This window comes from Phaethon lepturus, unplaced genomic scaffold, assembly GCF_000687285.1.
Source record: "Phaethon lepturus isolate BGI_N335 unplaced genomic scaffold, ASM68728v1 scaffold9044, whole genome shotgun sequence".
NCBI classification, from domain to species: Eukaryota; Metazoa; Chordata; class Aves; order Phaethontiformes; family Phaethontidae; genus Phaethon; species Phaethon lepturus.
In genome coordinates, this window is record NW_010533952.1 from 11726 (window position 1) to 33475 (window position 21750).

Here is a 21750-nt window from a genome sequence, read left to right on the forward strand (position 1 = left end):
ATACCCAGCACAGGATATATCACAAGCGGCTAAGACGCAAAATGAAAAGCAAAGCAGGTAACATACCAAACAGATAAGAAGAGATTCAGACAGGAAAAGAAAGGACAGACAGCAAGTACACCTGTTCTTCCCTCCCATCTTCTAATTTAAACCATTAGGCTACTGGTAAGCCTTTTTTAAAGAGCATCAGCTAACATGATTCAGCAGAACGAAGACGTTTGTGAGGCACCGGTTCAACCTGCAGCAGGTGCTGACCCCTTTCAGTGACTGCTAAGGGTGGAAGGTTGAGAACACCACAGGGAATCCAGACAAACTGCAAAAAGGAGCTCTTGCTAAAGGGGGCACTGATGGAGAGGTCAAGAAGTGGACCAGGAGTATAACACTGAGTAAAGTCCTTAAGACTCACCCAGAAAGAGCTAAAAGATGGTCCTAGTTCCAGGTATGCAAAAGGAGTAAAGATGGATTATAATGAATTGAGTATTTCTGAAGATAGAAAAATCAATGCAGATAACCGCTTAATAGTGTTTGGCCTTTACTAGAAAATGAGGTTGCATTAACATATCAAATATAACTTTAGCACTTGTATAAACAAATAATATTTAACATGCTGTCAGCTTTTCAGTATTTTCTTCTTCAACCTGTACCTATAACATGTTAACAGTGTTATGGTGCCTGCCATGTCTACACAGATTGAGGAGTTATTTTTTTGATCGTTACTTAACATGAGTCTTCAGTGAGGTATTCTGAAAGTAAAAGGTACAGACATTACGCAAGAGTAAAGAAAACTCTGCAAGCCATTGGAGAAATAACATTAGTAGGGACAAAAATGGAATACAGCAAAGCATTAACATTGGGCAGAGCAACTCCCCGCCCTCAACCATTTGGTCCCCATTGCAGTATGTTTATATGAAGACAACACCCATCCCCAGAGGCCTCATGCAGAAGCGTATTTAACTCTGCACGACTCAGGCGATCAACCTGTTCATGTCCTTTCAAAGAGACATACATGTTTTGCTACACCGGGGTCCCTCACTTTCATTTCACTGAACTAGACAGTACTCAGGTGCATTATTCATTCTGTATTTCAGCACAGATTTGACCCAGAGAACGGGTACTATGACACTCCTTGGCTGAGGAACGAACAGCTAAAGCTGAATGTAACAGAAAACTGTAACACTAAGACTACAAATGCAGTCTTAGTGGCTATTTAATCCTGTTACATCTATACTTGCTTTTAATATTACTATATAGCATGTAATGTTTTCCATTGTCTTTCACTAAAAGGAATCCAAAGTAACCCTTCTTGAACCTATGGCAATATGCTAGGGAAAAAAAAAGTCAACACATTATGCCATTTATATCCTAGGAAAAAAAAGGAATTGATTTGTCTCTGTTAATACAGATATGAGGGTCAAAGTCTAATGAATCAAATGTACTAGGACTAAGATGAGGCCAAATTCTGCACAAAGTTCTTTCCTGAATTCTGAATTACATTTGATTGTCTCATCCAATTAGTACACAGAAAAGATAGTATTTTATGCAAATTGATTTGTTCATCTAGACTCTTTGACAAAACCGCTTGTAATCTTAAGAATCAGCACTGACATAAACACACAACTCTACTGAGGAGATTGCTGAAAAAAGGGACAGTATGTAGATGGAGGTACTGCAATATGCTTGCCCCGTTCTCGTACTCCTCCTGAAGCCTCGACTATTGGCTGAGTGGGGTCAGGGTGGTGAGGCCGGTGGGTCTTCGGTCTGATCTGATCCCATCCAGTCAGTCCTATGCTGTCTCTGTAGTTTAATAATAGATCTTGTAGTATCCACAGTGTCCCACAAATAGCATCATTCTGTCATTGAATTTAAGGTAAGATATTTTTATTCAAGTCAGACAAAAATCAAAAGTGAGTCCTTACTCACTTACTATGGGTCAACCGGTGCATAATACTTGGTTGCGTATCAGGGCCTTCACTTTAAACAGCGAGTACTCTATCACATTCTGTGGACTTTTACCAGAACTTTGCTGAAGTGGGATCTCAATTACTGAAATAGTGAGAAATAAAAATAACCTATTTCCTACTGAATAACTGGGGAAAATGGTTATGTCCTCTAAATTAGGGGAAAGCAGGAGTCTATCTGAATGGCAGATGAACTATTTTCCAACATGCATTTTTTCCTTTATGTATTTTAAACAAAATGCTCATCAGCAAAGTAAAGGACACGCTGTATCTTGATGGAAAATGCACAAATACCATTAAAAGAGGAGCTTATGGGATACTAAGATCCTACTACTATACAGCATAATACTTTTGAAAGTGAAATTGGTTAACGCACTTTGAAATTAGTTAACACATTCACTGCAATGAACAGCTGAAATACAAATAATTATTCTAGACACCGAACACAAAAAAGATGAAAAAACATGGCTATTTTTTCACCTCTTATATTTTTTAAGTCATCACCTGTGGAAACATGAGTACAATAAACAACCATGTGAAGCAAACAAAAACAATTAATCTGATTCTTCTCTTAGTTTATGATTTTGTTTGCCTTTTCTTACATCATTTATAATGATCTGCACTTCAGAGTAGCTCCCAGCTCAAAAGATGCCGCATGGAATGCAAGTGTTCCCACTTCGACAGCCCTTCTCTCCCCCTGCCCTCAAGATTTTTTTTTTGAACAATCTGCCCCTTGTCCTAAATTCATCATGATTTCTGGAGAGGCAAACATCTTGCGCCACTTGGATGCTGCACAACTCTTTCCTTTGCAGACAAAAATAATACTAAAGTCATCCAGTCAAAACACAAACCAACCTTTGGTGTCACTGTGAATTATGTACTTTGAACTGCAGATGTTTGGAAGCACTTATATTTATATAAATAGATTTTATCCTTTTTCTTCTAAAATAATAATTTTAAAAGAAATAAATTAGTTTCTACGTAATAATCACTAGAAGCATTTTTCCATTAAATTATAATTCTGAATTAAGGCTTTCTAACTTCTGAAAGAAAAGACTTTTCTTCAAAGTTCTGGCAAACCATCAACAAATGTGTTTAAATGATTATTTATACAATGCCCAGCAGTTTAGAACTACTGGGATTTCAAGAAAGAGAAGTGCTTTTGTAGAGGCTTAGGCCTCAGAAACATATGCATCTTTAAAAATTTATATTCTATTAGTAAGAGAAACACTTAAATGTAAACACCTTTTTTTCAGCAGTTCAATGGTTCTTGCTCCATCAGAAGCCACACAAAGAAATGCAGTAAAACAGAAATGAAACATTTTTGTCTTCCTTGTCACTATGAGCCGGTTGGAACCTGCAGCATTAAGGCAGATAATATGCTGTATACATGACTTGGTTTCCTCCTACCATTCCTGTCCCTTTCTATTTCTGAACACTACAAAATGCAGCAAAACAAGCTTCATTTTTTTTTATTTGAACAGTTAAAGGAACTGTAAGTGCACAGGAAGACATTCAGAAAATTCAGACAATAAAGTTTAACTGTTTCCACTCTTCATGTTAATGACGATCCTTACATGTGCAGCTATTCAACAGCCCTGAGTAGCCCTATGATACCCACCCACCCGACTCCATTCTCTATATATTCTTACATCTGCTGTCAGTGATGACATTTCAAAGATCACGACGAGCTTGATCTACTTCTCAAAGAGCTCAGCACACACAGACTTTCCTAATCAATGACACTCATTAGAAAAAATGTGCAAGGAGAAGAAGAGAAAGGAAAATGTAGTGTTCTGGAGTTATATGTGATTCGCAGGTCATTCAAGCAGGCTGGACTACCACGGCTCTGCTAACAGGGGGTTGCTGACAGGCTCCTGATCTGCAGGTGGAAACTTAACAGCAGGAGTTAAGTTGCTGCTGAAGCTCCTGGGCCACCTTCACAGTTTCCTGTATCCTTTGCATGTAAGGTACCGATCATACCTCACTTCTGATCCATTCTTTATAGTCGTTTCTAATCAGAACATAAATCCAGTAACCTGGAGTCAAACATTTATTCATGAGGCTGTACTGGGTGTGAAATTAAGCAAAAATGCATTCAACTAATCTAAGAATTTTTTTTTTCCTAATTGCCTGTCATATATAAACAAACGACTTCTGCTTTACACGGAAGTCACATTATTCATTCAATTTTTAAATTTCATGCCTATAAGTCTAATAAATAATGTATAAACTAAGCATGTAAGCTGATGAGTAGTACGCAAGGTTAGTATGCTTGCTCACACACACACCCCACTGCAGAGTTGTAGAAACACTACACACTGGCACAGTACAATGAACTTCATGTGGCTGCACGCAGTGGGTTATATTTAAAAGCAAAGGAAATTAACAATATTCACAAATAATTCAGCAAATGGAAAATAGTAGTTAAAATTTTATCATAAGAGGAAAAGATCATTCAAGAGCCAAGACTCTCTTTTAAAAGTAATGACAAAAAACTTAAAAAAAGTAAATATTTTATTAGCTAAATTCTAAATCACTGAATAAAGGGTCTGTAAGTACAATAATACTTAGACTAGGATCAGTTTCACTTTCAATGCATGGCAGCAATTCCAGCATGCAGATTCAAAAGACAATTTCAGAGTAGAAACTTCTGCATAGAAAATAACTCAGAGTAACTAACTTCAGTATCTTTAAAAACATTTAAAGATTAAAATTACACAACACCAAAGAGGTCTTCGAATAAATTTGCCATCAAAGCAGGGCATGTATTAGTATACTACTTATAAGAGAACCAGTACTGAAATACCCTACTGACTACCTGAAATAATTTCTACCCTGGTTGAGTAGTAAGTAGTACTGCAAGAAAAGTCCCAAAGCAGCCAGTCACAGCAGATGAATATTCAAATACTATTCTGATCTTCTTTTACTTATTGTCTTAGTATCCATTTTCCAAGCCCCACATACTCATTTACACACTATTTTGCAAGGCAGCTTTGGTCATTCTAAACTCCAGTGCTAACTCCTGTGCGATTCATAAGCATAGTGAGCTGTAACATTATGAAATGGGCTACTGCAGTCACAATACTTGGTACGTGCAGATAACCTAATATACCACTGATTTTTTGTATTCAGTTAGATAGGGACAGATTCCTCAGTAGCCAGCCACCTCTTCATACATGGGCTCAAAAAGCAATCACATTTTATTAAAAAAATAGTAGATCCCACACATGTTCTTTCTAACCTGGAAGTATAATCACAGAATTACAGAATGGTTGAGGTTGGAAGGGACCTCTGGAGGTCATCTTTCCCAATCCTGCTCAAGCAGGGCCACCTAAAGCCAGTTGCCCAGGACTATGTCTAGATGGTTTTCGCCAGTTTCCTTAGCTTCTCCCTCCTTCAAATGCAGCATCTTTCCTCCTTTCTTTTGCACAGCAGAATGTACACATACTCTATTTCTTAATTCTCTTGGCCTGTGTGAGGTCCATTCCACTGCACTGTCTCATTTTTGTCTACATTTTTCCTTCATCTTGTTCCCATAAATATTCTCTTTATTATGTGATTCTTCTCATTAACTCTTCTTTAGTTTTACAAATGTTTGGTGATGTTGTAACTCTTGATAAATGACTAATCACGTTTTCCAACACTTTATTTAAGTGTAGTAAATAGGACTTGGTTTATGGCTGAGAAATTAGCACAGAAAGTTTAAGAAGCTTCAACAACTGACAAGATCATGTCAGAAATGGAATTACTACACCTCAAACTTTTGCTTTACTTACTTGACCAAATGATACAGAGCTATTGCTTCCCATGGCCATGTGTTTTGCTGGCTCCTCAGAGTAGTCAGTTCCATTACAATCAGATGGCCCGTGGCCAAGAGACAGTTTGTCAAACATCTGACACAACACACCATGACAGATAGCTGATAATTGCTTTTGTTTAAAGCCTTTCCCCCACCCCCATTTAACAATATGCAGTGTTGGTACTCAAAATATATATATAGTACAATGGAGGTAGTGAAGGTGTGAAAGGTGCATGAAAAGGAGAAATCTTAAAAGGAAACATTCATGGCGTGATCTTCCAACTAGATCCAAAAATTGGGAATCTGATTCTCAGATATATGCAAGGCACTCAGCTGCTGACAGAGGTATGTTTTTAGAAAGTGTAACCTTGTTTAATTGAACGTAACCAATATTAGTTGACATGAAAACAAAATTTGGTAAACAATCTGTCATTGTAATGAGCTGGTTTTCAAATAATCTTCAATGGATTTTCTTAAAATCCATATGCAAACAAGACTATTGCCTAAACGTTAAGTTGGCATTTACTGCACAAAAGGACAGGAGTACTTCTGGTCCATTTTTAAATACCATCACATTATTTGAGAAAACAGTATCATGGATCATTGTATAGATGGCACAGTTTTTTAATCTCTTTTTTCAGATATTGTAATCACGGGATTGCAGATGTTCCTCATAGTACACACTGTTTGTCCTGATAAATACCCTACTCTCAATTGAGCCATCAGTTGCTTAAGTGGCAGTTCTTCAATTTTTTGTTGTGTAATGTGTTCTCCCAAAACCTCTTTAATGTGTAATAAAAGCTACTTTAAATTAGACATTATAAAAAACTAAACCAGCTAACTAGGTAGGTGAAAGCTCTGCAGGTATGACAGGGGCAAGAAACGCTTTTTGAGTAAATGACCTAAATCAGTAATATTTGCTCTTTCTCCATGGAAGCAATATGCTTTTTTAGGAAACTTCAATACTAAAGATCACATCTATCTGCAAGCAGTACTAATATCAGTGTTTTAACAGTCTGAGAATAAGTGTGAAAACAGAGTAACTAATTATAAATCTTCAAATGTTTTTGTGAAATCAATTTCTTTCTCACCAATACAGAGATCTAGGTAACAGCAAATGTATGAAATTTGTATTTCAGACATCTTTTTAAACTTGCTCATATGCACTGAAAAGTGAAATAAAAATATTTTTTAAAAGTCAAGAAATTATCAGCTTTGCACGAGCTTAAAATGAACCATACATAGAAGACAAAGACACCCCACAAAGAAATGTTTAAGAAAGTAAACAAAAGCTTTGCAAAGCTAAAACAAAAACACACATTTAGAAATTATGTATTCCTCAGCTTCAGTAATACTGAGAAATGTCTGTATGATTTTGGTACATAAATAAGACTTTTCAAATATTAAGTAGTGGTTGAATCTGAAGATTTTACCTCTGTGACAAAATTTACTTTTAGTGTCACTGAAGTGTTTTACAGGGATCAATGTGACTAGCTACCCAGATAGATGCACACTTCTCAAGAGGATTGACCATGCAGCTTTGAATTAACAGCCACCTAAAAGCTTTCAGATATGTTACTGGAAAGCAGAAATGCTTCAACCTAAAATCAGCTGCCTTGGACGTGTGCAATTACCAACATTGCCTTCATCCAATTCAAAGCTTCCTGGCAACTCCATCACTCATGTCTAGAGGGTAGGACACCCTAAGCAGAAAAAAATTAAGAAAAACACAAAGACAGAAGAATGTTATGACAACTTCTGAAAGCAAAGTGATGGACCTGCCTGCCAAAACAAACAAAACGGATAAATGCATGACTACTGCTGCGAAGTGTCTGGATACCATAGAAGACAACACACACAACATAAAGAGAACATGTAACGAGGCACAAAGCTGCTGGCTAGCCCTGCGGTAGAAAGCAGGCTGGTATGACTATTTAGCTCAAGGGATTAACAAGGATTTTGCTGTTTCTTCTGGGAGGCTGGCACTGGATGCTTTCGTTTTCACAGTGAGATTTTCAAGGCTAGTTTTTCAGACTGAGACTCAGTTGAAGTCCTAACATTTTGATTGTGAATGGGACCTCAAGCAATGAGGCTGAAAAAATGTTCGCAGATTGAGAGAGAATCCTTTGTCTCAGAGCTACAGAAGATGAAGGACGTAAAATCACAGAGAGGGCTGGTGTTCAGTCCTGTCCTGAACACAACCCAGCAGAATGTCATGTTTATTTTGCCAGTTTCAGGCAAAAAGAAGAGTTAAATCTATTGTTTCCTAATGTTGCTGGGATCTGTAATACAATCTCTGTCAGGTATGAAACTCCTCATCATGATTACAACATGACTTGGAAGGAAGTCTTACCTGTTGGTGACAAGCCATCTCATGAGACAGCTAGGAGCAAAGTGTTCACAGCCATTGTTCTGATACAGACCTTTACTCTGTTTTTTGGGTTTTAGCTTAACTTTGGTAATACTTGCACAGATAGCAGAGAAAGGTGCTACAGCTAATTAAGAAATAAGCAACTCCATGCAACTGAAAGATGACCAGTAACTGCAGCAGAACTTTGGTTAATATAGTTTGATTTACATGTTTATAGCTGTGAATTCATTAACTGGAGGTAATGCTAAAACTCCCCTCTCTCTCAAAAGATAATTATCAATTTAATGTTGTCAACAACATAAAGTATACATTCAGAAGCGTTACTGCCAATTATCCTGCATCACTATATTACACCAATGAAATATTCTGTACTTAGTCACTTGTATTCTGTATTTCTGATAACAGAATTGCAAAAAGTCATCATACTGTTATGACTTAACATTGTTCTTCGTCCAGTTAATTTTTTTTTGTTATAGCTAAAAGTATGATACCTGTTACACAATGACAGCTTCTTAATGATCTTTAAGTATTTCTACATATTTGAATTGTAATTGCATTATTTAAAAAAGTATTTTCAATACAAAAGTAAACTATAAATCAGAATATGATTTTTTGTGCTAACTCTGTGTATACCCACAGCACACTCAACAATAAATACTTTAAAAACACTAATGAAAAAGCAAAAACATTAGTATCAGCAAACATTAACAAATTCCCTGACAACAGCATCTTACAGTCAGATGCCAACCACACACAATAGGAAAGCCTGTCCTTCATTTGCAACAGAGGGTAATGGAAGCTAAATTCTTCTTTTCTCAAGCAACTCAGCTTGAAAAATAATTAATAGTGAATAAACAGAACATGGAAAAGGGGGTAAATCCTAGATACCATCTCAAGCATGGAACAGTAAAGTCATGCAACAAACAAATGTAGGCATCCTTGGTGAATGAGACATAGATAAGTTAATGCTACTGTGAAATCTTTCTTTCATAAAGAGAATATTGATAGATTTTCTTGTTCCACTTTTTTTGCCAGGACAACTACAAACTTCAAACCAGAATACATAAAAAAAAAAAAACTTCATCAAGCCTGAGGACTTCCAGAAATTGATTAACGGCTTCATAACAAAACAAAAAGGTCACAATGTCCCGACCAAAGCAAGAATGAAAATTGCTGCTGTGGTAATTGTTACCCGTTCATTTAAAAACAATTAAAAATTTAGAAAGAAATTGAAGTAACAAAAATATTTATTAAGTCCTACACTTCAGTTGCAGTCACCTACCATCTGCTGAAAATGAGTAACCAGCTTATCACCATTACAATAATTTTTCCTTACATCCTTTGTTACTGCCATACCTAAGCTTCCTTAGCTCACCACCCTTCTTTACTGCTTAACACGTGTTGAATCATAAGGATGACTGCGGAGAGTACCGCAATGCTAGAAGATAGGTCAATATTTCACTTTAGGGACGCAGGGAGGGAAAAAAAAAAAAGGAAGTCAACAAAAAGTATCTCCATTCTTAGCTCCATGTCCCACAATTTTCTTAGTCAACTACTGATGTCATGGTAGTGGCACAATGAGCAATATAGTTTGGCTGCCATTCTTTGAAGGTATCTCCACTGCCAGTTAAAACCAAACTTGACATTCCATGTGTCATTTTATTTGTGATCTACGCTATTGGTTCAAAACGTATTTCTCCTTGACGGAACCAAGTTCATTTATGTCTTGTGGACAGGTCGAAAATCTTCACCAGAAAAGTTTGCAAATAAAGTAGTCTAATAATTTTCAAAGTAAAAAGGCTGAATACAAATGTACTGGAATACTTTCTCCAAGAACACTGATAGCTTTTACTTCCCTTTAGCTATTTCTTTCATTTTTTTACTAAATCTGATTCTTCTTCTTGAAATAATCTCATTTTTATCCTTAATTTAATGTAATACACTAGCAGAGCTTTATTGTAACTAATTTAAAAAATATTGTCTTGAAATAAATAGATTTTTTTCCACTTCTATACTTATAAATAATGAAACTTTGAACTTTTATCTAAAGTTCCCAATGACACTCAGAAATTTTCACTGAAAAAACCACAATTCGCAGGCTAGTTTGCACTGGGAGTGCAATTTGTAATTTCTCTCACCTGTGTCTACTTCTTATACTTTGTTTTGTACCATGGAATGCTATCTGAGAACATGAACCAGATTCCTTTTTTGATTAAAGCAACCTCAAAGCTGCACTCCAGGAATGCACCGAGTGCATTCTGACACAAATGAATATTCTGTTCATAGGACTTGGCTACAGCTAGTCCAAAGTAAAAAACAAAGCAGCAAACAAACAAAAAAACCCCAAACAATGCAACATCCCCCCGCCCCCCAAAACATGTTAATGTGGATGTCAGATGCTGAGAACTATTTCATACTCCAGATCCATTCATACTCGAGATCCATTCCTATTTGTTCACGCTACTTGCTCATACAGACATAATCAACCACAAAGTCGCAACTGTGAACATTCAAGAAGCGTGTAAAAGCAAGGAGGGAAATGAACACCCAGGTCAGACATATTAACGTCATCAGACTCCACATTAAATATAAATATGAAACACAAAAAGCTTGTTTATCACCTACCAAAAGAATTTTTATGCAAATTCATCTGGGTATCCAAAATAACAAAGTATTTTTGCAGAAAGATTTCTTAGAAACTTGCCTAAGAAAACCAGCTTTTAGTATGAAACACACAGATGGATATTTTTTTTTTAATTTTTAAGAAAATCAGAGACATTTTATCCAACAGGTAAGCAAACTGAAATCTGATTTGACACTCAGTATCTAACTTGAAACTGTGCAGTGTTAAGCACCATAGAAAACTTACTTTAGGCACATCTACAACAGTTCTGGTACCTGTAGAATTTATTGCATGCACAGTGATTCAGTCTCCTCTTCAGAGAGAATACTATTTGAATTCTGCTTGTATCACATTGAAAATTTCCTCTATGGGTTGTTCCTGAATACTGAAACAGGCAATCAATAAGCATACAAAACATTTTTCCTCTCTTTCATCTTAGGGTTTTGACATTAAATATTTAAATTAATTCTAGAATCTGGTTTGGAAGTCTAAGCTGTGTGAACCTAGAGCTTAGCACCATGATAGATGAGTCAAATAGCAATTAACCAAACAATCCTGCATGCAAATTTACTGTCATTTTCAAAGGGTTGAGGAGTTTCCAGGTACTGAAGAGAAGATGAATGTTTGACCAGAAATTCATTAAAGTTTACAATTAAAGACACAAAGCTTGATCATGCCCTCAAATACTATGCAGGCATGTATTTTCTGAATTCTGCACAACACACTGTTTGCAGAGGAACAACAGGTGATTTAACAATGCAAACAACGATGTGTCTCGGGGCATCATTCAGCCAAAACCTTATGGCAGTAAAAAGAAGAAATGTAGTATCAATTAAAAATTTGCTTCAGAAGTTCAAAAACCATAATCCCTGTCTTCAAGGAAACACTGCATTAACATTTACATATTTACTCATACTTAGCATTCATGGGCTAAATACAAAAGTTCTGTATTGGAGCTCCTTAGAGTAATTTCCTTCAGATCCTCCTCTCTCTCCCACTAATGACCTACCAGCTGACCTGCACTCCCAGCTGTGAGAAGCATTAACTCAAAAACTACAAGACCTCATGCAACCAAAGCCTCGCTAAGTCAAACTAAGGATTAAGCTGCAAAAAACTCACTTTCACTAGTGAAATTCTGACTCCAACGTAATCAAAGGGAGTTTCATGCCCTACTACCAGATACCTGCCTACGGAGAAATCACCACCTCTGCTATATCAATGCAAGAGACCAACTGACACTACACAGATGTGTAATGTCCCCAAATCTTCTCCTATCATCCTGTCTGAAGATCTCATCTCTCCTCAGCTTTCTTAATGCCTTGAGAACAGAGAATTACATACAGTGATCAAAGAAAACAGGAAGATTAAACAGGTGTTATTCTTTTTGGGAACATTCTACGCAAATAAAAAAACCCAACGTAAGACATCAAGAGGCTGTCTGGCCAGTTTCCTCTCTATTTTAGTCTCCAGTGGACTAACATTCCTACTTCAGAAGAAAAAATACTTCACACATCTTATGAACATAGCCAAATATTTAACTGATTATTCCCCTGGAAAATATTCATGCTCCAACTAGCACAAATATATCCGAGGTAGAGAGTCAGAGCATACCTAATGGTCTCAGAAAGTAAAGAATTATTATAATTTTTCAACCTGTGTTTGTTTTTAGAAGCAGTAAGCAGCCAAGTAGGGAAGAACCTGCCTTTTTGTGAGATGCAAAAGATTCCTGATGCTCTTCAGCATAATTTCCAATAGTTTTACTCCATGCCTCCCAACTACAGCAGTCATTGGCTCTGTTTGGCACTTCGAAAATTCTAACTGGTGAGTTTCACTTGGTTTATTCTGAGAAGCAGCAAAGAAAACATGGATTTAACCATATTCAGTATAACATGAACTTCCTAAAACATGGATTTAGTCAAAGTTTCAAAAGATTATCTTCATTTAGGTACACAGGAAATTAAATGTGACATTATAAAGCACTGTTCCAGTGCAACACAATCAAATAGAAAACTAATATTGCTAATCACAATTGGTTGTATAACTTGGCTTTTTGTGATCTTTCTTCAGGATCCTTTTTACTCAGCATTATCTCCGAAGAAGAGATGTATGTGAGGTTTACCTGAGGCCACTGATGTGAATAACAATAGAACTGACAACCAATTCTTCAACTCCTGTTTCTTTTCTCTCTGCAAAGTGCAGCTTTTAATGTTAAACCTTTTTTTTTTTTTTTTAGTCTATTCTATATTTTATTCCAAATCCCTATTGCTTCCTCTCAAGACTTGGACTAATTTTGCAGGGCAAAAGGGGCATCTTGCAGACAGCTCATCTCTCTCTGTTTAATCATCCTGCTGGCAAGTAATTTCCCCATGCCCATTCATCTCAGAGAAAAGCACTGCAAAGGAGAGCAAAAGGAACTTGCTGTTGCTTGCCCAGCCATAAGGAAATCAGCCATAAGATTGAACTAGCATGGTCCTTGGATCCTCGAATTACAATAAACACCCTCTTTACCTTCACTTCCCTCCTCAAATAAGCCCATGACCAAAATCACCAGTACCCCACAGCAGTTGCCTGGTTCACAAACAACTTGTGGATACAGTGTCCTGCCTTTTCTTTTCCTGTTCCCAAATATCAGCAGCAAAAGAAAGAGGTAGTAGGGGAAGCGTCCTGGCAAAGCAGCTAGGAGGACACTTGTCACATGCGCTCCTGCCAACCAAGAACTCGACTGGAATCCTTAACCAGGAAGTGTCAAAGGGTACCAAAACACAGAGTTTAAAACTGAACTGCTAATTCAAATTACTAAAAATAACATGCCAAACTATGGTTTGGGTTGCAAAGGGATCACCTCTATCCTAAGACAAAACAGTCATGAGGCATTGTAACCCATCACCTGAGTATTCTCCAACTAAGGGCCCAAGAGCTGTAAGTAATTTTTTTCATTTACATATGCTTTTGTTGTTTTTACACTTCATAGAGCTCTTGGGTTTATTACTTCAATAAGACCTGTTCACTCATGTGTGCTGAGAATGCCTTAATGCTCTGTGAATCACAGATAACACAGAGCTCTACACCTTATTTGGTGTAAAAGGAGGGAAATTGTTTGAGCAGAACGTTAAAAAAAAGTTCGCAAGAAGCTGCTGTCTTGTTGTAAGTACAGACATTTATCAGTTATTAGTCATTAGTCGAAACTGATAATGATGGGCAGTCAAGCATAGTGCTTCTCATCTTTGTTTTCGATGACGACAGGGCTGCCTGCTGCCAAACAGTGCCTCAAAATGGAGAAAGGTACTTAAACTTGCTTCGGATGAGCAACTGGGTGCATGCCAATTTTTTACATGAACAGTCATAAGCATGTTCCTGCACAGCAGGATGTGATCAAACTATTCAAAGCTGTAAAACCAGGTTTGCTTGCCAGTTATGTTATTGCTTCAAGATCGGTGTATTACAGACAGTACTTTGCCAGCCATGAAACCACTGTTTTTCCTTAGCAACAAATTCTACACCTTTAATGTTTAGAACTCTGTATAGAACTGACTGTTCCCAATTAAAAAAAAAAAAATTACAGAATGAAAGTTAGGACTGAAAAGATATCAAACACACTATCTCCTGAACTATCTAGCTTTAAAAAACAACTTCCTTCAAGCTGTACCAATTAAAATGTCCCCTTTCTTCTCTAAATCAGAAGAAAAGTAATTCTAATGACTTTACTGAAGTCCTCAGCTTCAGCTGCCAACCCTGTAATCATATTAACATTCCTGTCCATAAGGTGTGATGTGGTTAATAGGTGGTTGCTAGTTTGAGACATTGCACTGTATTGCCTCCTGCTGGAAACCATTTCTTTAAAGTATTTTATGAAGATCACACAATGTGACTATGCCGTATGTAATCTTTATTAAAGGTCTGTCACTAACTGGATTACTCAAGCAAGAAAGATTTTTGAAGACAGGCAGAACTGTAGTACAACCAACTGGACAAATACATTTTTTCTTTGAATGGGTTAAGACAAAACCAAACATTACAGAAAAGAAATTGATGTCTTATTTCTCATGACAGTCAGCATCTTTCTCCATTTTCCTTTCAGAGGATCAGTCATCAAACAGACTCAAGCTCCCCAGTATAACACAATATCTGTTCACTAACAAACATATCTTAGCAAATACAACCAAACAGTTGAGTTTGTTTTTTTAGGGGGGTTGGTACAGGAGAAGATGGATGTCAATGTTTAGCCACACTTTAGGTGTTTGTTTTTTATTCACTTGAAAATACATACTAAAAGTAGTATCAAATATTTGAGTTTATACCATTTTATTTGTTTTCACACATACAAAAAGTAGTTTGCATATTTGCTCAGCAATCTAGTGAATGATCTAAGATTACATACACATGCACAGCCCAGTACAGTGATAGAAGTGCCTCTATCTGCTTCCTAGGAAGAAGTAACATTCATGTTTGAAATCACAAAAAATCATGCAGAGGTTCTTGGGTGTTACAGCTCAAAAAAACACTGTCAGGACCTGTCCAAGACTAGGACAGTGCTTGTCACTTTTTGATGAATAAAAGAAATATTCAAATAAAATTCAAGTAGAAGAATCACAACTAGCTAACCATTGTCAAGTATGCTGCAATAACAGTCCAGTTAAATGCAACTTAACAGTATAACTGCCAGAAAAAGTATTGCAAAGCTGCATTTCAAAGACTAGTTGAAAGTAATCTGTATTTACTTGGTCATAGGAAACACACAGTTTATAGAATGTCCATTCTCCAGGAACAGAACCTATTCCTCACTTGAAATCAAAGCAATTTGTTCAAGCTGTGAAGGCTTTTGTATTATTGTTTCTTACTGAGAAAAATCAGAAATCCTACAAGTAAAACCCAAAAAGCTAGATACTACTTATATTCACTGTGCTCAATTGTCAAATGCCAGGCTATTGTGAAGAAAACCATAAAGAAGGATAACAGATGCAGCTTCATTAAACACAGTCAGTCTAAACCTTATTATCATATAGGCAGTTCTCTGTCATATGGAACGAGTTATGGCAGTCACTCAAATGACATTGCTGCCTCCAGCACTGCACAACAGCAAGTAGGAACAGAGCAACACGGTGTTCACACAGTTTAGCTTCCATTGCCCAGTGACCTTTGAACTTAAAAAATGGCTTTTCCAAAGGATAGCCACAGCACACTAATGGTTTACTCTTTTTCTGCTTTGTCTCAGCCTGTTCTCATCAATCCCCCCCTCATATTTGATGCCACCTCTACCAAAAATAACTCACAGACATTATGAATGCCCGAGACGACCTCAGATCTAACTTCCAATAATTTGCATTTGTTATGCTAAGTGTATACATCCCCTGAATTATACCTAGTCCCTTTGTGGTCTAATGTAGGAATCCCTTTCCTATTGTTCTTGCTCTTAGCACTGTAATAACTACTGCTATTGCAATGTTAACAAAAGACTACTAATAATTCAAGCATGGTACGAATTCCCAAGGAATCATAAAGTAAGAAACACAGGTTGAAATGGTAGCTTCAATTCCAAGGGCCTATTTTCCAGATTCAAGAGTTTTAGCCGTAAAAGCATCACATATGTGAAAACACAACACATGATCAACAGAGTTCTATTAATAATAATTAATTTCAAACAATGGTATTATAAATTACAAATAGTATCACAGTAGTACAGCTTAATACCAAATATTTAAATTTTAATTTGGCAGGGATTTATTATTTTATTGATTTATTTTTTTCAGCTGCACTATCTACTTAACATTACCTGTGCTTTTTGCTGTCAAGCCTAAAGATGGCTTTGCTAGTTGTGGCACTTCAGCTGTTACTATATAAAATAATTATCTTTATTAATTTCCAAGCTGGTTACTTGGAAAAGATTACTCCTTAAACAGGCAGCTTAAAAATCAATTAAATTAAAATGTATATTGAAATGCTCTGCAATGACATTCTTCTGACTTTCATAAAAGTTTTAAGGTTCAAGTATCCCTGAAAGGCCACTTCAACAAGAGAGGCAAAACTGACAGAAAAAAAAAAAAAAAACAAAACCATTCTGACCTGTACCAGAAATAGTGTGGCCAGCAGAAGTAGGGAAGGGATCATGCTCCTGTACTTGGCACTGGTGAGGCCACACCTTGAATATCGTGTTCAATTCTGGGCCCCTCACTACAAGAAGGACACTGAGTTGCTGAAGCGTGTCCAACAAAGGGCAATGAAGCTGGTGAGGGGTCTGGAGCACAAGTCTTATGAGGAGCAGCTAAGGGAGCTGGGATTGTTTAGTCTGTAGAAAAGAAGGCTGAGGGGAGACCTTATCACTCTCTACAACTACCTGAAAGGAGGTTGTAGTGAGGTGGGTGTTGGTCTCTTCTCCCAAGTAACCAGCGACAGGATGAGAGGAAATGGTCTCAAGTTGTGCCACGGGAGGTTTAGATTAGATATTAGGAAAAATTTCTTGACCAAGAGAGTGGTCAAGCATTGGAACAGGCTGCCCAGAGAGGTGGTGAAGTCACCATCTCTGGAAGTGTTCAAAAAATGCATAGACGTGGCATTTCAGAATATGGTTTAGTGGGCATGGTGGTGTTGGGTTGATGGTTGGACTTGATGATCTTAAAGGTCTTTCTTTTCCAACCTTAATGATTCTATGGAAAATATCAAAAGATCTTTCTCTTTTGCTGAAAGCTTTTTTCTTATAAGCTGCTCAGTTTTCAAATGCCCTGTGCAAAGAACAGAAACTTTTGGCAGGACTGCTGGATGGTTCCCAGTAGATATGCTGCTCGTCATTATTATAAAAGCAAAAGAAAGTAGACTGAGAAAGTAAAGTTCCACCATTAACATCTTCCAACATTAACATCCTTTGCAGTCCATACTGGATAGACACATAAAATACTTTAAGCACCAAACAGATGGTGCTTTCAAGATTAAAGTAGGAGAGAATGCAAAAACAATGATAGCAAAAAAGTGAAAATTGCAGGGTGTGTAGAAGGGACTCTTTTACCAGCAGACTTCTCAGTACAACATAAATTCAATAAACATTATTAATAACACTCATGATCACAAACCTGACTTTAAATCTAACAGAAATTAGTTAGATGTGGGTTAACTTTGGTAACTCCCATTAAAAATCTAAATTTTCAATATTGGAAGAACCAGAAAAAATGTCTTGCCTGGGATGAATACCTAAGGAGTTTTGTCCAGTCTAAAATCTTGTGTTTTCCCAGGAGATATATCTCTTACTTGGACTGTACCTCCCTGCAGCATGTTCCTGTTGAGCTAAATCTAGGTTAAAAATCAGGAAAGAAAACTGCGGGGAAAAAAAAAACCAAGCCACAGAAAAACTCTTCCATGAGATGGGAAAAGCAAGAAGACTCCCTTCATAGTGAAGAGAATGAAGACAACATTGTTCTGTGAAAACAGGAAATTGTAGGGAATGAGTGATCCGAGCAGAAAAAGGACCTCAGGTTCTTTAAAGTCATGCGGCAGACGCTAAGACCTTGAGAGTCAAAGACCACATGCTGTTTTTTATCTCATCAGTGTAAAGTAACAAAGGGAGGAACTGCTTGCATTGTTGCATGTGGTACTGTTATCTTCCTTTAACGTACATTTCTCCCACTTATAACCCTTTACAAATCCTTGAGTTGCAGTTAACTGTCATCCAATGCACCACACCAATACAGCATACTGCAAAACTAACCTTTAATAGCTTTTTATATTGGTCAATACACTGAAAACTATTTTCTTTTCAAAAAGGAGACAGTTAGTGATCAGGTCCAAAAAATACAAAAATAACTTTTCTCATGAAAAGCATTGATGCCATTTCAGTGGGCACTACTACTATGAAGAAACAGTTGATCATTAATCATCCATTGCCTATAAGGGCTCTCTGAGATTTTCAACAGAGAAAAGTAAACAAAATAATTTTCTTCCCCAAAAGTAAAGCAATAAAAGAAAAAAAAAAAAAAAAGAAATTTAGTATTGAGTGCTTATATACTTGTAGAGACTTACTTGAGACAACGCAGCATCCCGTTGTTCTATTACTGCATTCATTTCCTCAGCTATTATTTTCTTTTTACGCTCTTTGGTCTTGTGTATTCGATTCAGAATTATAGCTCCATTCTTCAGTATATCTATCCCTGTGTCTGCATTGTTTATTCTGTTCAGTAATTCCTGTAATGTCTACCAACAGCAGTATATGTTAGTCAGACATGAAGTTTTAATATATTTTATTTAATATAGGGTTTTAATTAATAGGCACATGTGAATTGTAAATTGACTGAGTGAAGTTATTGAATTTTCATATTGCAGCAAAGATGTACATTATTAGTGTGTCAATTCTTCTTTTTCCCACATCTTAGTTCTTGAAACCCACTCAATTGAACTTAAGCCTCTAAGATATAAGACTGACATCAAGAAATCTCCTCAGAGAATGGCTTACCATGTCATTTTCTTCAGGGTTAATATTTTCTAGCCTAGAAAAAAGGGACACAGAAAGCCTGATCAGTAGCATTTCCTTAGTGCAGCAAAATGAGTTCGCTTTTTAAATCTTTAGAACCTCAAGTAATTTCATTCTACTAGTCTTTAGAGTCAACCATGACACTGAACATATTAAAGTGCCACCTGCTCGACTCCATCTTTCAATAATGCTCCATATCTTCAGCACTGACTTCAGACTGTTAAGTTATTAATGTTTACTGCTATATATGACTACAAGGATCAATTGTTCATATGTGCTTAGATGAAGAAAGTTCCCCAGTGATAGAAATGACTGATGCTCTTATTTTATTTATTTCTGGGCTTACAACTTTTACCTGACATTGTATTTTTGTTGTTTTTACTGCATCCCAAATGAAACAGGACAGGACTTTAGTGGAGATTTTTTTTTTTCATTTTAAAGTAACTCTTTTTCCAGCTCTCTCTTCCAAAATGAGGAAAAAAAAACCTAGTTGAAGTTTCCTTAAAAATATTTTGGTTATATATCTTGCACAAAATAACAAACTAAGTTAACTCTCTGCAAGGCCCTTATTTAATTCTGGGACAAGCACTTTTCTCCCTTTCTATTTCAACAGAACAGATATTGACCTGTCAAATACAAAGATGATATGAGGAATTTAGTCATACAGCTTTGAACATTGGCTGTGCAAAAGTAGTGAGTGATAGCACAAAAATCTAACAAATGGGATAGGATGCATTTTATTTTACCCAAGGTTAGTTATATGGACAGCGTACTATTTAAAACACTTAGATGTATTTTAAAATGTGAGACCTCTTTTCTGGAAAAATGAGCATATTAAAGTTACCTCACCACTCCATTACTACTTACTTAATGGCGACTTCTACAAAAAGTAGGTCTGTCACTAGCATAAGATATTTTAAAAGACAGTTACAGTACCACCTACTAAACAGCAACGCTCACTTTTTCAACAGTACTGTCACAGGTGCTGCTCTGAAGCCAAATTTTAGCTAGCAAACATCACAGAGCACTTGACAGCACACTAGCATCTTTTACCTTAAAGTGTTAGTTTTACCAGATAACAGTACATAAGGCATAGTAAATCAACCAGTAGAGAAATTATTTAAATCAAAAAGAAATAATTCAGAATGTATTACCAGTGTACAATAGCTGGTACAGTAACTACTCCAACATATACAGTCAGCACCACAACAAACCAAAACCTTTACTGGGTTTGACTTATATTAATAAAGTAACACAAATCATAAAGTAACAAACATATTATAAGTCCAAATTCTCAGAACTGGCTCCTTGACTTGGCTCTTTGTAGAGTTCCTGCTTTAGGTTTTTACATTGCTCTAAGTGCCACTTCATGTGGGACTTAAAAATGGATCTCCAGCTAGTTTGTATTCACAATGAAAGGAATGGTATTTGTCAAAGTAAATTGGCAGGGCTGACCCAGCTTCTCCAGAGGGCTTTTACCCTGCTAAAAGTGTGGGTCAACAAAATCACCCAGCCGACCAACAAGCTGGATAAGCAAGACACCTCAGGAAGAAGTGAAGATGGGAAAAAGAACAGGAACTCCTACTTTAAGTATAGCCCTTCAGCATACTACTGCCACAAGGGATGTCTGTAGGTGTACATACACCCCCTTAGGTGACAGTATTTTTTAAAAAGCAGCATCCAGGGCTGTGTATTTGCCCTGCTCTCTCTCCCTATGCTGTGCACAGGCAATAAGTGACCCTTAGATCTCACATGATTTTAAACAGCAGTAACCAAGGACTCCTGTCCCCTGCATTTCTACGCACATTCTGCTAACGTAACACTTGGGGCAAACAGGATTGAAAGAATTTTGGTTGTTACAGTTAAATAATGACAACAGAATTGCTCCAGCTGTTAATTTAAAGAAAGCATTAAAGCTTTTGATAAAGGTTGGCAGGCTGTTCAATATTGCCCTCTTGTAAAAATCTCTGATTGGAATAAGTCCAAAGCAGATGGAAGGAGAGACCTGTGCTCTAAAGCTTGATGCGTGTGGCACAAGTAGCCAATGTTCTTTTAAAAAAAAAACAAACGTCTATGTGCTTCATGTCTGAGAAAGAGAATCTGACCTTTTGAACAACCAGCATCAGGAAGAAAATATTAAGGGTGGTGGCTGGAAAAGTTCCAAGATTTCAGAAGAAACTCCAAAATTAAATAAAATAAGCAAAGTCCCTCATGGCTCATCCCATCACCTCTGCTCCCTCCAAAGTATTAGTGGAATGGTGAGGCGAACTGCAAAAAAATTTCCACTCAGCCACAGCAACAACCTACTTAGAATACAGAGGTTGAGAAAAGTCATTTCCTCATTGAGTTGACTCTGCTTCAGAGAATGCAGTACCTTAATTTCACTCTTCTCAGTCACAGTCCTGGCTTGCTCCTCCCATTGAAAAATGCCAGATATCCAGGCAGATATAGAAATGCACGTCTTATCACATCAGCTATGTTACCACAGTAAAGATGCTCAATGTTCTGAAAAGCCTGAGTGCTGGAGCCAGGCTGGTGGTGCAG

At 36.9% G+C, this 21750-nt stretch overlaps 1 protein-coding gene across 1 annotated transcript in view; it reads right to left on the reverse strand.

Moving 5' to 3' along the window:
* Positions 1-21750, reverse strand: part of LOC104619473 (mirror-image polydactyly gene 1 protein homolog) — a gene marked incomplete at its 3' end in the record, with an annotated part of 68805 nt that overhangs the window by 5300 nt on the left and 41755 nt on the right. Inside the window, exons 7-8 of the mRNA XM_010285363.1 lie at positions 19189-19222; positions 18759-18929 (exon numbers count right to left, since the gene is read on the reverse strand). Of these exons, the coding sequence (XP_010283665.1) occupies positions 18759-18929; positions 19189-19222 (205 nt within the window). The remainder of the gene's footprint in view (positions 1-18758; positions 18930-19188; positions 19223-21750) is intronic.